This window comes from Triplophysa dalaica, chromosome 13 (genome assembly GCF_015846415.1).
Source record: "Triplophysa dalaica isolate WHDGS20190420 chromosome 13, ASM1584641v1, whole genome shotgun sequence".
Classification (NCBI taxonomy): Eukaryota; Metazoa; Chordata; class Actinopteri; order Cypriniformes; family Nemacheilidae; genus Triplophysa; species Triplophysa dalaica.
This window is the reverse complement of record NC_079554.1, coordinates 15,587,603-15,606,835: the sequence shown is the minus strand read 5'-3', so window position 1 is coordinate 15,606,835 and position 19,233 is coordinate 15,587,603. Positions and strand designations below refer to the sequence as shown.

The window sequence follows — 19,233 nt, the reverse complement described above, 5'->3', positions numbered from 1 at the left end:
GCATGTATCACTGCAGCGCCCGATGAGCAGGTAGGGTGCCTTGCTCAAGGGCACCTCAGTCATTCCTACCAGCAACCTTCTGGTCTCGAGTCCGTCTCTCTTACCACGAGGCCATGACTGCCCCACGTCGTGGGGGTGTGGTTACACGAGGTGTTTCATGCAGGTCTGGGTGAGCATTCGCTTTTAGATAGAATGCATCTTTTGTTTCAACAATTTCATTTGTGCAATTTTACACGTCTAATACATGCATGGGCAATTTATAATACACCAAAGACACAGAAAAACACGTGTTCGTGCCATATGACCCCTTTAATATTGAAAGGATGACTTTGAAACAATAATTAATCATTTACAGTAAACATAATTATGCTGTGATTCACCGTATGGAGGTCATATATGTTTGATATGCAATTAATGTGACTAGAATATATTGCAGTCATATGTTAGATTTATTTTATTGATTTATGTGTTTAACAAAGTGATTTTTACTCCTTTAATCCTGTCATCATTTTGTCATTTCAAACCAGTGTGACTTACTCTCTTCTGCAGTACAGAAGATATATATTCGCTTCTATTGTATCATGGACACAAAACTGATGCACTTGAATGGGTACCTCAATGTTCGGTTATTAACATTCTTCAAATTATCTTCTTTTGCGTTCTGCACAGGTTTGAAATGACAAGAGGGTGATTAAATGATGACAGGATTTTCATTTCGGGTGCGAACTATAGCTTGAATTTGTTCTAATCCATTTTCAGTTTCCACTTTTTAACTAGCCTATTTACTTATGGTTTACATCAAATAAATGGCATTATGCAAGATAATTAGCATTTGTAATATGTAGGGGTGAATCCAAAATTGAGATTCAAGAAGGAAGCCCTAGAGATGTTGTGCACCCCATTTCGCATTGAAAGCATTCATAAACACAAACAAATTAACGCCGTTCGTTCACCATTCACTCATTTTTATTGTCACTCAAAAGTTACAGAGAGATTTGCGCTGACTCGGAGTGGCCTCACAGATTGAATTAATTAAATTCTTATCAGTCAGAGAGCAGCCACTTCTTCTCACTAGTAAAAGCACTCCGCTACCACCAGATATGTGCTGACGGACGCTTTGTGTGTTTGTTTGGAAGAATAACAGTTTTCGGCATGTTTTGCGTCCGTTAATGTCACGTGAGACAATATTTACCTCAGAATTAGGCAGGGATTGGCTGCGGGGATTCCACCGGGATGGAAACCGACTGACAAATATAAAAGCTATTTCTCACTCCCGGTCCAGATTTCACGCAGAGTGGCTGTGTTCGGGGCCAAATTGGCTTTTTAATAAATTGCAGCAGGAAAAATCTCTGAGCAGATAATTATCCGCGTCTGAAATGTAAAGTGGCGAAAAGGTTACTGAAAGTTGCACGTGGAATAAAGGCTTAAACGTCTTTTTCTAAGAAGGGAAACATGCAGATTAAACTGTAGCCTTTAATATGGAATGCCGTGCGAATGTTTGCATGCCCTAAATGTAAAGCGCACTAAACATCAAGGGCTCTAGAGAGATAGAGGATGCCAACACTGGCTGTCAGTTGACCTTCTTCTGAAGACCTGTTGATGATTGTGTAAAATCAGGCCTGGTAGCATCTAATCAAAGCATGCATTAGACACATAATGACAAAGGCACAGGACCGTGACATTTCTGTTTTATTGCACATGAAGTAATTGTTCAGAGATGGTAAGTGAAAAACTGTCATTATATTTAGGAAAGTGCCAAGGTGATGGGAAAGTTGTGACATTTCTCATTTTGTTGTGCTGCTTTAAACGTGTTGGCGCATTTAGGAGCGTGTCACTAATTAGATGTGGCGATTATCTTAAGCTAATGCGATTGCATGTTTACTTTTAATTAGCGAATCTACTCAACTAGTTGTCGAGAGGAAGCGTCCAGCTGTCTTTAAATGCCTTGCAGTGCACAAACGCCAGACCTCGGTCTCTCACTATTGTTAGAGATGTGCCACTGAAAAGCACTCGCAGTGCAAATGTAGTGAAATAATTCCAGGGGTTAAACCCTGTAACCCTTGTCTGTAGCCACTTCTGCAAGCTGGTCGGACAGGATGGCCAAGTCCCCACAAAGCACCTCAAACATGCTTAGAATGACATCTCTGTAGATTAACATTCAGTCACATCCTGGCAAGAATCTCCTCAGATGTAGTACGGGGTTTTTAATCCATGCCAACGGATTGGACTCGGGGGAGAGCAAAGAGGAAGATTTGAGGGTTGGATTGTTTCCCTTTTTCAAGGGCCCAATTGAATCCTTGCTTCAAGTGGATAATTGAACCCTTGCCCAGTATCAGTATGTAGCCTAGTTCACACACTTCACACTTGGCTTCTCTCCAGGTGTGTGTGGAAGCTGCAGCGATGGGAAGCTTGATAAATACCATCAGCCCTGCTTGCAGGGTTTAATATAGAAAACTCAAGAGATATTTCACCTTGAAATGTCACCCCAGAGAGGTAAATAATTATGGTATACGATCTTCCTATCGTTGGTTTGTGTGTTGCGTCACTCGTGACAGGTTGTGCTTATGCGTGCATTCTGTTGGTCTCATTCACTAACTATGGATTGTTTTAAAAAGGATATCTTTGCATAGTATGCATCCGAACCTTGTCCATAAGGGCTTCCTGGACAACCTCCCATGCATTGATCACTTTTTCCAAACATATTTGAATGCGTTCAAAAGACGTGGCCTTACATAAAGTTAATCATAAATCTTAAGGTACAGTTTGTCGTTTTTTGGAGTATCTATTGACAGAAATGCAATATTATATACATAACTACGTCTTAAGAGGTGTTTAAAGTCCTTGCAAATTACGGTGTTATGTTTTTATTACCTTAGAATGAGCCCTGAACGGACAAACTGCTCTATAGCGTGTTTCGTAAATAGGTTATCTCCTTTGGCGAAGAAGCAAAAACGTGACAACATCTTATTCCCATGTCGGCCACCATAGTGCTTCGAAAAGTAGGGGTGGAGTGAGCCGTTGGTTACAATTCGCAATCTCACCAATAGATGCCACTATATTTCATACACTGGATATTTAAATATATGTATATATTTTTTTAAAGAAACTTATTTCGACATCAATATTTCTGTGACAAAGAATATATTTTCAATGAACATGAAAACTGAGTTGCATCAGGTCACATCAACACAACACATTCAAGACATGCATGTACACAAACAATCTCTCACACGTTCACCTTCTCAAACAGACAAGTCATGACAAAAAATATATTTTGGAAAAACATCCATGTCCTTGTTGGTTTCTAACTGTTCCACTTTCATTCTGTCTCTCTCTCTCTCTCTCTCTCTCTCTCGGACTGTCAATGAGGGCAAAGGCCGAGCTAATTAAAGTTTTTAATGAATTAATTGGTCTTGTAAGGTTCATGAGTCCCTCCTGCAGTGTTGGGAGAGGTGGTGTTTATTTTGTCAGCATAATGAGGTTCTGCAATGGTTTTAAGGTTCAACAGAAAGAAATTCTTTATAAGTGAAAGTTTTTTGTATACAGTACTTTTATCGGCTATATGTTCTTCTTTATATAAAGTTGTTTATGCTTAGTGCGCCATCAAATTTGTTTCTGAACGACCATTTAAATTCCACAGAACTAACACAAAGTTCTCTGTAAAGGTTCCCCTATGAGGCTGTAAAATCTGCAATGCTTCTAATTGCAATTTTATAGCAATGTGTGTTAAAAATAAAAATGTAAGACTGAGCAGTCTTTACACTCTTTCTTTGACCAATCGTCCCATCGGAGCGCAATGTGTCGTTTGAAAGTGGGACCTGTAAAAATTATAGTGCATTATGATATCGTTGCCCTCATGAACTTTTTATTGCTGTTGAAAATGTGAAGGTTTGCAGTTCTGTATGCAAATTTATTATAGCAGGGGAGAGATTGATGATTCAGCGGCAGCCGGTTGTAGTCATAGCGACCTAGACACCTCTACATCTTTCCCATCGGAAGCAGCATCACACAATAAGGCACCCTCAGTGACAGGTTGCTAATGGAAACAGTGACATGGTCAGCAAGGTGGGCTGAGCTCATGGCACCTTCCGGGCATGCTTATACACACAAACACAATTGCACTCTGATTAGTCTCGGATGGTTTATTTACCCAAGCACACTATTACTCAATTGCAGGTCAGATGAGCTTTCTCTTTTCCATGCACCTGTATCAAAAAATATTGTTATTTTTGTTAGTGATGAATAAGACATTTGCCATTTAATGAGACTGACACTGTTCACAATATTTTTACATTTCCAGCTTTTAAATGATTTCTGTGTTTGTGAGTCTTAATTATTTTAAAGGTCCAGTGTAGGAAATTTAGCGCCATCTAACGGTGAGGTTGCAAATTGCAGCCAAAGGACTATGGAGGCTGACACAAATCTAAGATGTCGTCAGGTTTTCGCTTGATTTGCCTGGGGTACTTGTACCACTAATTCCATGTATCCTGAGAGGATGGGGAATGTAATTTACTTTATTCCATTTGCTAAACCTAAACAAGACAGAGCAAAATGTGGGTGCAGTAACCTGGTTCAACCCCAATCCCAATCCCAAAGAAAATGGTTGTCATTACTCTCATTATCCCAACCAACAATTTCCATGTGCTCAAGCAGAACGTTAATGTCATCATGTGCTTCAGCAAGGTATCACTGGCTTAAAGTGTGGTAAAGTTAGTGAATCCAAGCTAACATTCAAACCTAAATAGCTAACTGTTCTCACATCATGTTCATTGCAGGTCAAAAACACATAACTGTCAGTGCCTCTACATATTAAACTGTTTATATGTAAATCATTTAATCTTATCCTGTGGAATATGAATAGTATTGTCATTTGCGATCATGACGACCGGCTTCTACTTGCATTGTGATCTGCAAACTCTTGCTTTCAAATTAATCTGGTTATCTATCATATTTATAGTAAAATCTTTTATATATCCCTACATTATATATTTAAGTCCCACTAGAATACTCCTCAACGGAAAATGTGTGACGAGACTCTTGGGACAAGGCTTTCACACTGACAGCTCTCATTGTAAGACATACCGAACCCAGTGTGTTTGTCTGAGCTAGCGACAGTATCTAAGATGGGCGGGGCTGAGCGATTGGTCAATTGCAATCAAAAATGAATCTTAAACTGTATCCAAATTGAGGCTGTATACATAAATTTTACAACGCTGTATTCTTAATGTAGACTATTCTAACAATTTGTTGCCTTATTGCCGCCCTGGAAATAAAAGGTTTTGTCATCAAAAAAATGTGACAACTTATTTACATTTTTTTTTATGTTGTATACATTTGGGGAAGTTTTTTTTGTTGAAAAATCTGAAGTCAAAAGATGTTAAACTTATCTCAAATCTGTTCAGAACGCAGATAACCTTATAATTCCAAGGCGACAGTTTGAGGATTTTCCTCTAGAAAAAAAACATATTAAGTGTCATGTGCAGTCAAATGCTACGTTTTCCCCCAAAAATAAATAAGTACATTTGCAAACCAAATGGTGGATATGTGAAGTTTGTTCCCCCAGCAGTTCGCACAGCAGGCTCTTTCCAACTAATGGCATGAAATGTTGTTATATAATGCAAAGAAATTAATCTATATTTAACTGAACTATGCCCTAAAGGCTTAAGTGTTCAGATCCCTTAAGAGCCACAGTGTATATTCACACTCTTAAATCAGTGTACTTATTTCTCTCCTTCATTACACCTCCTATTATAGTTAGTTCACTGTACCATACCCTAATGACTGGCCATTTCTAAAGCAACAACTTAAAGCAAGTGCACTTGGCCTGCAATTTCGAAAAGTATTTACATTGTATTTGCAACGGGCATTATGTGCACGGAGATATTGTGGTAATAATTCATTCTTGAGATGAGTGTCGTAAAATCAACAGACAGAGATCACCCTCTGGGTTATTGTTGCAGCTATAGAGCGGCTGGGTTCGGAAGATGTTACTGACAGACTGACAGCTTAGAGGAGATGAATTGATCCTTTACTCGTCTGGCCGTGTATACAGCAGATGTTTTATCTTAGTGTCCCCTTTGAGAGTGTTAATTATTGTTGTAAATGAGCTGCTTTAAAGAGACAGAATGAGATGTAATCAATGCTTAAGTGAGATGTTTGTGTGCACAGACAGAAGGTGCTGTATGCAAAACCAAAAGATTTTACACAGGTCTCTGGGCGGCCATGGTACCTGCAGTGAAATATTGTCCTCTCACAGACAGACACAAATACTTCCATTTATTTTCCTCCTGCATGTGCTGCTCATCCTTATCAGTGGCAATGTTTGAAAGGCATAATACAATATTAGAATTTCACAAACAAAAGTTAAGGATGTGGTCTGTCTTCACCCTCTTTATATGTCCGGATTGATAAGACAAAGCATTGACAGTCATAAGCTGAGCTGTTTGTTTGTATTATGTCCTGGTGTTTATGATGTTTGCCGTGTGTGTGCAATATATTTTATGATGGGCCATGACAAAAGAATTCAGCTGCCTGCAGACGTTGTCTACTGCCCTCCTGCCAGCATCACATCATCTAATAGAACCTGTGTGAGATGAGGTTTGATTTAAATGTACCCTTTGTTAAGCTCTGCCTCCCGTGGTTACCGTTGCTCTCTTAGACAAGATTTACAGAACTGAATGGTGATTTGGTAAACTTTGCTTTTGAAAAATGACTGTTTAAAATGGCTATAGTGGATTGGAATGAAGTGTGAAATCGTAAAGCATTTTCATCTGCCATTTTCTTTTAAAGAAAATTGTTAAATTACGCGGTAACATGACTAAATCACAGTCGACTAGAAAGAGAAATGCCTCATAAAATTAACAGAACTGTTCTTATTTATGGAGCACATTTACTATGGTACTGCGAGCACAATAGTTATAAATCGCCTGTATACAATGACCCGAATTGATCCATAAATTTAACATTAAGTTGCAAACGTTCATTTAAATGTTGGTACATTAGTGATGTAACAGCAACTTTGTTCATGTGGGAATCTTGACTGAAATATAAAATATGCATTTTAAGATTCGGAAGAGAAAACAAACGCTGTAGATATCCTCTTAGGACAATTGGAAATGGTTTCATACTTTGTTTGAAATTATTTAGGACATTCTTAAATTTTCCAAAGCAAAAGCTTGTTTGTTAACATGAAGGATGGCAACTGTTAAGGTAGGATGATGTTGGCAGTCATGACCTCAAAAAATTACAAAACATCTTTATAATTACATATTTAAAGTCACATGCATGTGCATGAATGCACAATCCTTCAAGGCTGGTATTTCATTAGATTTACTAGATTTCCTGTGCATGAGATACAAGTAACCTCATTCCTGATCCACTCTTAATGCAACAGTTGTCAGTGAAATGATGCACTGACCACTCTTCATGCTTTTAAATTCCATTTATTCCTTGTGTTGTCTTTCATCCTCTCATCTTACAAGCAGCATGGACGGGAGAAGTACTGTGACGTTGCTATGGTGATCCTCTTGTCTTTATCATAGGAAATGCAATATGCTTGGTGTAATGTGTCGACATGTTTGTTGTGTGCATGTGTGAGAGAGACCACAAGTGTGGTCTGTGTTTGTGTAGGGAGAGCTTGTGTGTATGTCTAGAAGAGAGTGATGAAAGATACGTACAAGCTCAAAGTGAATGATTTGGGGGGGGGGTTCTTCGGTCTGAAACTAAACAACAATAGATGTTGTAGATGTTATCTTTGTATTAAAAATGTCAAATATCTTGTCGGAGTTTATACAGTTAACAATTTTTAAGTCATACGGTTTAAAATGAAGTTCATAATTGTTTGAATACATATCAAACAACTCTATATTCAAAACCAGAATATATATATACATGAGACATAACCACAAGAGGGCCAACAAGCTGTGTTGATTCAGCTGTGTTGTTTCTCCATATAGCCCATCGCTTACAGAATGTATGAGGGCTCTGTTTTAGATTCATCTTGTGGTACATTAATATTTCACTTGTTGGCTTTCTTTTGCTCTCTCTCACTGTCTTGCTTTCTGGACTTTGTAACAAAACATGCTGCGAGAACACTGTTGTGCTCATGTAGAAACACTGTCCAGGGCTAAAGTGCTCTCTAATAGTTTTCTTTTGTGTTTCACTTATTATTATTATTTTGTACATCAAAAACCGTAGTTTGCTAAGTTGATTTTTTTTCTATGCAAAAGTGTACTGTAACCATAGTTATCCATTTACAACTTTATGTCATTATCATGGCTTGCCATACATACAGCACTATTGTGCATACATTTGAGAGTGCGTGCATGGGACTGCTTATGTGACATTCAGGTCCTTTCAGTCTGACAATCATGTATAATTCAAAGAAAGGCTATTGGTTACATCAATTCCTCCATCGGCTCTGCAATCAGACTCCCTGGTGCTTCCTTTGAAAACAAACCATAAAGTTGCCCATATACACTTAATGCCAGACCTAATATTATGAAATCACCTCTTGCTTAAAGTGGAAGGCGCCCCACAGTCAAGCTCATGGCAATCTAGAACACTCCCATAATTTGGCAGTGGCAATTTGACAAAGAACCTCAGCATACAATAGGGCACCTGAAGACTTTCAATGATGTTACACCTCTTTTGTTCACTTTGTGAAATGGGAATTTACTTTCAATCGTTGCTATTGCTTACAGCAGTGAATCGACTGGTGAGTAGTGAACCAAATATGGGTTGTCGGTTTGTTCTGATAGGGTTGCAGACAGGAGGGTAAGGTTAATATTAGAAAAAGAAAACACGTATCAACTTTCTTGGAGCAACAATCGTAATAAAGAAATTCACAACCCCTAACAAAACCATAACCAACAAGAGCAAAAATATTGGTGGATAAAAACAGTCTATAAGCACCTAAAGCCAAACCATGACATCCCTACTAAGCCTTAATTCTGATTGGCTATCAGACTGTTGTTTCAGGACCGGCAAGGACATGTGGATCTTAAAATCCGGTGCACCAGCATAACACAGAGGATCAAAAATATAATTACTAAGTTGCAAAGCGCATGCTTTAGTTTCTCTCTGTCTCTCCGCCCATTTCAAGTCAAGCGCTGACATTCTTTTGACATTCTGTGACATGGACTTGGTGTTTTTGTGCTGTGAGAAGCACAGAGGGGGTGCCACCTTTGGGGGGTGTTATCGCTGTTACAAATGAACAACTGATAAAATGCTGCGAAGAAAGTTTGTGTGGTCAGATGAGGGTCGAGCTGAGAAATAAATACAGTGCTTGACCGAGGAGAGAGAATGGGGTAAGAGAGGTAAAGAAGGAGAGAAAGGTTGAGCGTGTGATGAGGTAAGAGAAACCAACGGCAGCGAGACGAGAGAAAAACAGGGAGAATGAGAGCAAGAGCAAAGCAGACAAATGAGCTGTGTGAGAAGATGTTTGCGCAAGCATTAGATGGAAGGGATGAGATATGTGTTAAATCACAGCGCTGAGTGTGATTGGCTTTAGCAGGAAGAACAAAGAGCCCGAGGGTGTGTGCATGGAGAAACAAAAAATGCAAAGAAGGGAGAGAAAACCAAACACAGGGGGCAGGGCCAAATAATGTGTTAATACACATCGGAAAGAATTAAATGTGGCAATCGTTTCTCCTAAAAACCAATGGGGTTAAATGGAGTACAAACAGGCTGTTGTTTTTGGAAACTTATATAGAGTTTCAAGATCTCAACAATGTTTCAAATGGTCCACAGTTACCAAGATAAGTGCTCAATCAAAAATATAATATTTCAATATTAAACTTAAACAATTCACTTTAAGTTCTTCCAGGAGCTAAGCTTTCCACATAATGTGCGCTTTATAACGCCATGATCTTTCTGTATCTCAGATATCTTAAATATGTCTAAGACATAGGAATCTGATGCAAAGTGGAGATTAAAGGGATTGTTCCCACAAAAATGACAATTCTGTCAACATTTAATCATCCTCTTTCATTTCAAACCGACATTCTTTCTTTTGCAGAACACAAAATATTGGTAACCGAACAACAGTGGAACCTATTGACTTGCAATGGCTTTGTGACCTTACAATGGAATGTGAATGGGTACCAACATTGTTTGTTTACCAACATTCTTCAAAATATCTTCTTTTGTGTTCTGCAGAAGAAAGAAAGTCACACCGGTTTTAAAAGTCAAGCGTGATTGCTGACCGAATGTAAAATTTTGGGTAAACTATTGCTTAGAATAAAGGATTAAGAATTAATTGCATTTAGCATTCTAACCATCAAATGAGCCAGTTATGAGCAATGAAACACTAACAATTGAAATTGTTGCTAATAGATGCCAAAATCCAAGGAGTGAAATATGAAATGTGTGAGAATAAATATGGCATGGTGTGTAATGTAGCTGAACAGTGAGATTGTATTTGTACCTGAAGCAGTGCGTCTAATCCTGTACCTCAGACTCTCATTAGCTCAGAGACAGAAAGAGTTGGTGAAATATGAGCGAAGCGGTGGAAAGTTATGGGCACAACTGTGTGTATCTGTTTGCTAGTGCCCAACCTGCTAAATTAAGTTTCCTCTTGATTTGTTGTGCCCACATTTCAGAGCGACAACACCAATTAAAGCTGTGTAATATTAGCTGAGGTGTTATGAAAAATATGTTGATACAACAGGAATGCTCCCAATCCAAATGCTCAAACATTGCTCTTTCGTAGCTAATAACTCAATAGGGGTAGACTATGTAAAACTGCATGTTGGTGGGGTGCCTAAATAACTAGTCAACTAAGAATCCAGTATAATTGGGCTGGTTATAGGCCAAGTTTCTTGAAGGAATAATTTACCCAAAAATGAAAATTCTGTCATCATTTACTCATGCTCAAGTTATTATATGCATGCATACATACATGTTGTTCTGCTTAACACATACACTATATTTGGAAGAATGTTTGTACCTAAACAGTTCTGGGGCACTATTGACTACTATGGTATGAAAAAAAATCTACCAAGATAGTCAATGGTGCCCCAGAACTGTTTAGTTTCCCATATTCTTTAAAATATTTTATTTTATGTTACATAACAAAGAACACCTGTAAGAACTTGACTACTGTATTTTTTACTTATAAATGTCTCACAGGAACCCACACCATCTTATATCTTAACAACAGCATTTAAATAACATTTGTCACAGGACTCAAACTGACAACAAACAATGAAGATGTGACACAATCTGATTGTCTGAAAGCTACAGATAAAGAATAATAGCTGTTGGCAAGCTATACGACTAGTCAACCATCATAACGTCCTTTGTTCTCGGTATTCTTAAATTTAGGCATCAGCTGTCCCTCAAATCTTAATATATAACTATATAAAGATAATATATTTAGAAATCTGAGAGACCTGAGATCTTTAATCTCTTAAGAATATCGTTGCTGTCCTTATAAAACCTTGGATGTCCAAATTGGCTGTTTTTCAGAACTGGTACTTTTGAATTATTAAATAATGTGTTGTCAAAGTAAACAAAAAAATCTTCATTCACTCAAATGAATCCAGATCTGTGCAAATATCTTTGTTCTGATGAACATAGAGAAAGATATTTGATATATAAAGATAACCAAACAGTTCTTGGCCACCATTTACCACCACAGTAGGAAACATGCTTTATACATTTCTTTGTTCTGTTGAACACAAAAGAAGATATTTTGAAGAATTTAGGAACGCAAACAGATCTGAGGCACCATGGAACATTGACATTTTTCCTACCATGGTAGTCAATGGTGGCCAAGAACTGTTTGGTTATAAGCATTCTTCCAAATATATTTCTCTGTATTCATCAAAACAAAGATACTTATACAGATTTGGAACACCTCCAGGGTGATTAAATGATGACAGAACTTTAATTTTTGGGTCAATTGTCTATTTGTGACTAATAATAGTGATTTATGGCAGAAATAATGAATCACAAAATATGGAAATACAGGGTTTCAGAAGGACAACAGTGATATGAGAGTGCTTCCTGCTTTCTATTCAATGTCTGCAGTCTAGAAAAAACAACAGAGATATCACAGAAATAATATTCATGAATTGTCTTTCCTAGGTCTACATACCCATCCTCTCTCTGCTAAAAAATGAACCCTTCCATCATTCCCAAACCTCACCAGCACCTGTGAAATTTCCACCTCAATGTCACTTCTTCTCAGCAACTACACCGAGCGCTCTGAGCTTACATCATAAAAAACAGAGCAAACCTCTGATCCAAACCTTAGAGAGGTTTCTGAGAGATTGTTCCACTTTTCTAAAGAGACCGGTCATTTTTCATGAGGCAGGTTGTTTTTCCCCTGCCATCACTGCCCATGCTCACCGCATGGTTCAAAGGGAGACAAGAAGAGCAAACGATTCTTCTCTAATTGGGTACACAGTGAGATCCTTGCCGTGGCCCGGTGTTATCAGGTAGTAGTTGAGCAAATATAGAAGTAGGTCTACTGCTAACAGGGGAGACCTGAAGGGTGCATGAGGGGATCAGACAAGAACCTTAAAAACACAAAGCATTAGCATAATGAGGCTGTCATGGGTTGTGTAAACAGTCTAGGTAGCTCATTGTTCTACAGGTGCCACAACATCTCCAAGTTTGTCTAGCTCACAGCGGCCAACTCCACAGTCTAAGAGCCTCTATTCATTCTAAACAGGTCTGTGCGCACCCTGACGAAATGATCGATAGGACAAAATAACGTTTTCTGCATTTAAAGTGCAACTCTTATTCGGCTGCTCGCCTTACACCGTACATGTTGACTTTGTTGAGTCATTGTAGATGGTTTCAAGAACTCAGTTTGAATTTTCATCAGACAGCCCTGTTTTACAACCTGCAGCCAAACTGTGAAGAGTTAGTTGCGGAATTCTGCAATGTGATAGACTGTGTTTGTTGCATCATAAGATATGTCCTAATATACTCTTTAAAGGAATATTCTCCCAAATCATTCATCATTCACTCATCATCATGTCATTCCGATGTTGTGTGACTTTCTTTTATCTGCAGTACACAAAAAAAGATATTTTGAAGAATGATGAGACCAAACAACATTGATTTCATTGAATTCCATTGTCTAAACACAAAACCAATGAGACATTTCTCAAAATATCTTCTTTAGAGTTTTACAGAAGAAAGTCACATACAGACAAGGGTGAATACATGATGACATAATTGGGTGAATGATCCAATTTCAGACTCCGTTCTGAGTATCAGTTGGTGACACCGAGGGGCAGCTTCCCGGACAGAGATTATCTTAGACCAGGACTAGGTTTTAGTTCATTTGGGATATTTAAGTAGTTTTAAAAAACATACCTCACAAAATCATTACTGGTGTGCTTCTCGAGACAAAACAATGGCAATGATCTTTTTTAAGATATGTCATTGTAAGTTTTTTTGATCAAGACACCTTTAACGTTTAAGTTAGTCTGGGACTAGTTTTATGCCCTGTCTGGGAAACCATCCCTGAATGATTTCAATATTTTTTTTCACCATGGTGTTACATGCTTTGTAGGATTATGAATTATTATTATAAAATAAATTGATGCCATAACATTACAATGGTTCTTTTTTGTTAGTGGAAGATATGCACCTAAACACCTTCCTCTAAACAATATAACCATATCATTTTACATTATTTTACACTGCAGCGAAATGTAATCGACAAAATGAAAAATAAGCCAAAGGAGCCTCGTCTGCTAAATTCCTCTTCTCTTCCTCAGACCACAATACCAGCTAGCCCGCTGGTTTAAATGAGTACCCAACTGAAGCCGAAAGGGAGGCAGGGTTTATAATTCTTCCACAGCAGCAGCAAATGTGTTATTCTTAGTGGTTTAATCAAACAAAAAACAACAAACTCTCCGTTAAAGAGGTTGGATATCGATTCATTCTCTCCCCAGGCTTCGAGTAAAATAATATTCAGTAGGCACATCTAAATGACTGGCTTAGGTTTCCGCAGTAACAGGTTACGAAGTGTGACAAAAACACATACACAGAGACACGGGAGGTACACATATGACATACCAGTGAGAGACATACTTTGTTCAGGCTAAAGATATTCTCCTCATCCTATGATGGCAACATCTACTCCCATGCGCTTTCCTTTTTGGCCTCATTCTCCACATATAGCCTGCTGGCCTACTATCCGAAAATCTCAATGCAAATAGAAATCGGTACAAGTGACAGATTGTATTTTTCACAGATGCATGGTAGTGCTAGTGGTAACTATGCAATTCTTTACGAATGAGAGAAACGTCCAGGAAGAGGGTACCAAAAATGTTTTGATGAACTTAGAGATACAATGTGGCTGAGATGGAATGGTGATGACGTTTTATGAACCAGGACAATAAATTTGTGTGAAAGTCTGGTATTTCTAAATAGCACTTGTCAGTACCGTGTCAAAGTGGATACAAACAAGACCAAACCTGTAACTTCAATGGAACAGATCTGACAGTTGGTGTGCAATCTTTCCCATGCCTTTAGAAACCTGCTCCACTTGTTTGCTTTCATCCGCTTTTCATATTAACGGCTCAGACTGGCACACCTGACACAACATGTGTATAATGAGGACTCATTATAGAAACACACACACACTTACTAGAAATTTACTAACTAAATGGTGACATATCATCAAACATTATTGTATGCGTTTAACTATAATTAATAAAGATCAATGCTAACAAAACTCTTGCATTTTTATAATCAAATATGTATAATCAAATTTGTTTAAAAATAATAACACCCCAGACACTTTTGTTGAATTGGTCCCCAAAAGGGGGGTCCCCCCACACACATCTCATGTGTATGATGTATATGTAATGAATACAAATACAAACTGCACCATTACAAAACTAGGTTCTTTTTGCAGAATCTCAAAAATACGTCACATTTTGTTCAATTTCACAAGTTAAGGAAGAATATAAAAAATTAGCTTCAATGTGTAGAACCACACAGCCGGTTATTACACTGTGCTTTACAACACACATATAACCTGCAGTTCTAATAAAGCAAAAATGTAAACATGAACAGCCTTTCTTTAGGTGTGCAGTGATTTTCAGAATAACTTGTTATTGTTGGCATGCAGGAGCTCTGTAAAGGGTCCAGCCACACGGACCTGCGGGCCAATCAAGCCCCATTGAACATGAAGCATAACTGATCCCAGCTGCAGTCTACAGCCCCTAATAGGAATACAAACAGAGCATGACCATATTTACTGGTGCCGGAGAGTGTCTATGCGCACAGACACTCACAGCTCTCCCATTAACTCATGCAAACTTTGCAGCCAAAAAAAAATAATAGAATATAGACTGCAGTTCTTGTGGATGTATGATTTTTGGACCACAAGCAGTGTAGATACAAATTGGATATGTGCTATATATATTTAAAAGTGGATGAAAGCAAACAAGTGGAGCATATATATATATATATATATATATATATATATATAAAATGAAATGTCTCTGACACAGCAGGTTTTTCCAACCATCACGACTTTCATCCCAAATGTCTCCAAACAATCAAGCTTAGAAAGCACCAATGACCATCAACAATAGCCAGGGACAAAAGCACCGTGTATCCATGCATCAACAACTCCCCATAGGGCATACTAATGCACCAATGTTAACAAATGACCTCCCTGCTGGCATAAATAAATCCCCCCGAATGAAAAAGGGAATGGTCGATACTGTGGACAGCACAGTGAGTTAATACGTGAATCATAATGCATCATTTAGGAAGTTGCATGAGGCTGGCTTTCCAAGCACGTGCTCGATTCTGGCATTTTACGAAGGCAAAACAATATAAAGAGCTAGAGACCAAAACCATGATTTTCATAGGGCAATCTACGTTTATTTCAATAAAAACATTTTTTTGAAGGTACTAACTGAAATACAAAAATATGGATTTCAAAAACAAAAGCATGTTTGCCGCGTTTGTTGGTAACAGAATGAAAACAATGGCTCGCGTGTTGCCGCCAGTAGAGGTTCGGAGTGTTTGGATCGGTTTTCAACTAATTCAGCTGGACAGATGCTCAATGACGGAGCTCCATGGCTCGCGTGTATTCTTAAAGCTCTGGAGTTCAAAAAAGACAAGACATTGAATGCACCCTGGCTCCATAAGCACCATCTGCCGCAGCGCGAACCAAGGTCTATAGGGCTCGGGTACGAATTCAGGGGAGCGGTCACGGACGATCTGTTGTGAGGGCTCACCTTATTGTCATTTTTAATATTTTTCCTTTAAAAGGTACAGGATGACTTAAGTGGGACGGTCGGTTCTCACGCCATACCCAGACGGGGCGTTGTCTTTGCCAAAATTTTCCACATTTTCACACAAATACGCACAGCCCTCTTAAAGTCTTGACATAAAGGTACGATGCCCTTGTATAAGGCATGCGAGTCCCCTTCGGTCCACGACGAGACTACGAAATCCCCCTCATTCCTTTCCGTTAACCAACGACAGCTCCGTCAGAATCCCACTGGCGTCCACCCGCCGTCTCTCTCGTATCATCTCCTCGAGGCTGCGGAACACGAGCGTGTGCACGGTGCTCTCGGACAGGTGCACCTTCAGAAAGTAACGCTGCTCGACCGAGTGCGCCTCCCCGCCCGCTTTAAGCTCCCGTTTGCCGAAACGGCACCAGGCAGCGAAACTTTCCGAGTTCGTCCAGCAAATCTCGCCGCTGCTGAGCCCAAGGTGCCCGCTCGCGTTCTGCATCACCAAATCGGCAGGCAGCGGCCGGTACCGGTACCGATTGTTTACTATCCTGCCCTGCCGACCGCAGCTGATCTCAAACAAGCTGTCTTTGCGGATCTCCCCTTTGTAGAGGTGTATAACCTGGTCCTCCCCTTCAAATATCGCCCAGTGCGGGGCTTGCGCGCTGGCCACTAACTCCAATAGATCTCCGGGTTTGCACATGGTTAATAAAGTTTTCACCGAATAAACATTCAGGTCCTCGTTCTCTCGCAGTTTTGAGTAGATACATTCCTGGCAGCAGAACGCCGAGTACTCGATCTCATTGAGCACTACCGGACCGTCTTTGCTCGGACTGTTGTTGTCTTTAAAGCTATCCGTCTGGGATCTATCGTCCAGTTCTTCCTCCTCATCTGAAAAGAAATATGCCACGCCAACACGCAACTCGTCCTTCTCGATTCCGGATGGATCCCCGGTGGGTAGCTCGCTGTAGTTCAGGTGTGTGATCCGGTCCAGTTGGTTTCCCATCAATAACAGGGCAAAGGAGAGACATGGAATACTGCTTCTGAAATATAATAAGGGTTACGTGAGACTTAAGCTGCCTGGAAACCAAACGAGCTGCCTACCTAGACAGCATATGCAGCCAGCAAAGATGCACGATCTTATACAAAAACCAACGTGCTGGTTATGTAGGCAGCTCACTGGATTTTACAACAAAAAATAAACATTAACTGAAGCCATGCGCACCTGCATGCGTAAACAACTGTGATCTTCTGAGCGCAGCACAAAGAGGCGAAAGGGCGAGTCAATGTTTAACAGCTCAAGAACATTGCGCTGCCCAGTTTATCATATTTTATCAAATAGTCACACAGCTGACAGTGCTGATAAAACAAACAGGCTGTGAAGGAAAAATAAGATCTTCTTCTGTGATTGCATATAAACACCAACAAGATATCCTTTAAGTTCATAACACCACTACAGATAAGTACCTGCGTATTTCCCCAGGACTATAGCTAATGGTCCTTTCGCTCCATCAGTGCTCGTGCTGTGTGTATCCCGCAAGGTCTCCACACAAACGCGTTGCCCCTCGCGCACGACCTCCCCAAAGCTTTTCCTCCAAGGTACATTGAATTCTCTTACACTACGCACCGCCTCACTTTAAATAGTCAAGAAAACTCCGCCCCGATTGGCAAAACCTCCCCTCCTGACGGCGATTGGTCCAGAACCCTCATGAAAAACTTAGACATTTGCATATAATGTTACAGTTGTTTGCGTTGTTCACAGCGTACGAGACCCAAAAGGTGCGAAAAATATATAAAATATAGTAAATATCAAGGCTGTAAATAGAAATATGCACTAATGGATTTATAACCAAAACAATATTTATTAATAATAGTATTCCATTAGTGTTTATAATTATACATTTTAGAAATTTATAGTATGGGCGAACTGTAAAGTGATAAGCTGGGATTTTGATATACAGACGTCTGTTTTCCTAGAGTGGAGGCCATAATTCTTTACTTTCTCTAACACGCACGCACATATATAACACACAGGTTTACTAGCCGTCATGAGGCTCGGACACTCAAGTGACTTAGTAATTCCTTGCGGCATCGTCCAGCCACTCATAATCAAGAGAGCTGAAATGAAATTCCAGCACACACGCAAAATATTGACATTATATGAGAAAGATGTTCTTGCGCAACCCTAATAAGCCAAATGCCACACATGGGCGTGCATATTCCCACACAAATAGTGCACTCCAGTGTGTGTGGCAGCCTTGAAGTTGGAATGATTTAGTTTATAATTATTCGGCCAAGACAGATCCAATTATCCTCCTATGAAATGGATTGCCCTCGTGTCTCTGTAATACACCCATTTGTGGTTATGTCTGGCCGCGTGTTTACAGTAATATGTATAGATGCTCTGCGTATGTGTGTGATGGAGAGAGAGAAATAGTCAGTTTGAAAGGCAGATGTAGAGTAGAATACCCTTAAAAATCCTGATGCTTTGCGTACGCAAATACATAAACTTATATATAGCCTATATAGTATATACACACTCATGTCATGAGAGTTAGGCAGGTGTCAAGTGTATGTATACTGTCAGTGCATGTGCATGAAGAATCAGAATAAAACGGATTAGAGGGATGTGAGGAAAACAAAAGGGACAATCCACCACATCCATCGGAATTCTTCTTTCTGAAATACACAGAGACATGTTTGCAAACATGCACTTTGTAATCATATGAGAACACCAGGGAAAACAAGTCAAGTGCAAACAAAGGAAATGAGGAAAGAGGAATGAGACGAGTGAAGGAAAACGAGGAAATTGGGAGAAAACCAGGAGAAAATGGCTTCTTGTAACAATGACCATGTGACAGATTTGCATTCACTCACATTACATTTACTTTAGGCTTAGAAACAGAATGTCCATGGGTTTCATTGAAATAAAACTTACATGTAATGCTATGGGTTTGGATATTGCATGTGTGTGTGAAAACTGTCAGCAAACAACACAGATAAATCTGTG

General features: G+C 39.3%; 1 protein-coding gene across 2 annotated transcripts; it reads right to left on the bottom strand.

The window, feature by feature from the left end:
- Nucleotides 1-15,839: 15,839 nt before the first annotated feature.
- On the bottom strand, nt 15,840-17,827 carry lratd1 (LRAT domain containing 1). 2 transcript variants are annotated; one of them, XM_056764626.1, is made up of 3 exons: nt 17,691-17,827; nt 17,449-17,599; nt 15,840-17,266 (listed from the first exon to the last, which is right to left on the bottom strand). In XM_056764626.1, the coding sequence occupies exon 3, from the start codon at nt 17,227-17,229 to the stop codon at nt 16,447-16,449; it is 783 nt and encodes a 260-aa protein (XP_056620604.1). In that variant the 5' UTR covers nt 17,230-17,266; nt 17,449-17,599; nt 17,691-17,827; the 3' UTR covers nt 15,840-16,446. The 2 variants fall into 2 exon arrangements, with proteins under 2 accessions (XP_056620604.1, XP_056620603.1); XM_056764625.1 differs by lacking the exon at nt 17,449-17,599.
- Between the last annotated feature and the right edge of the window lie 1,406 nt (nt 17,828-19,233).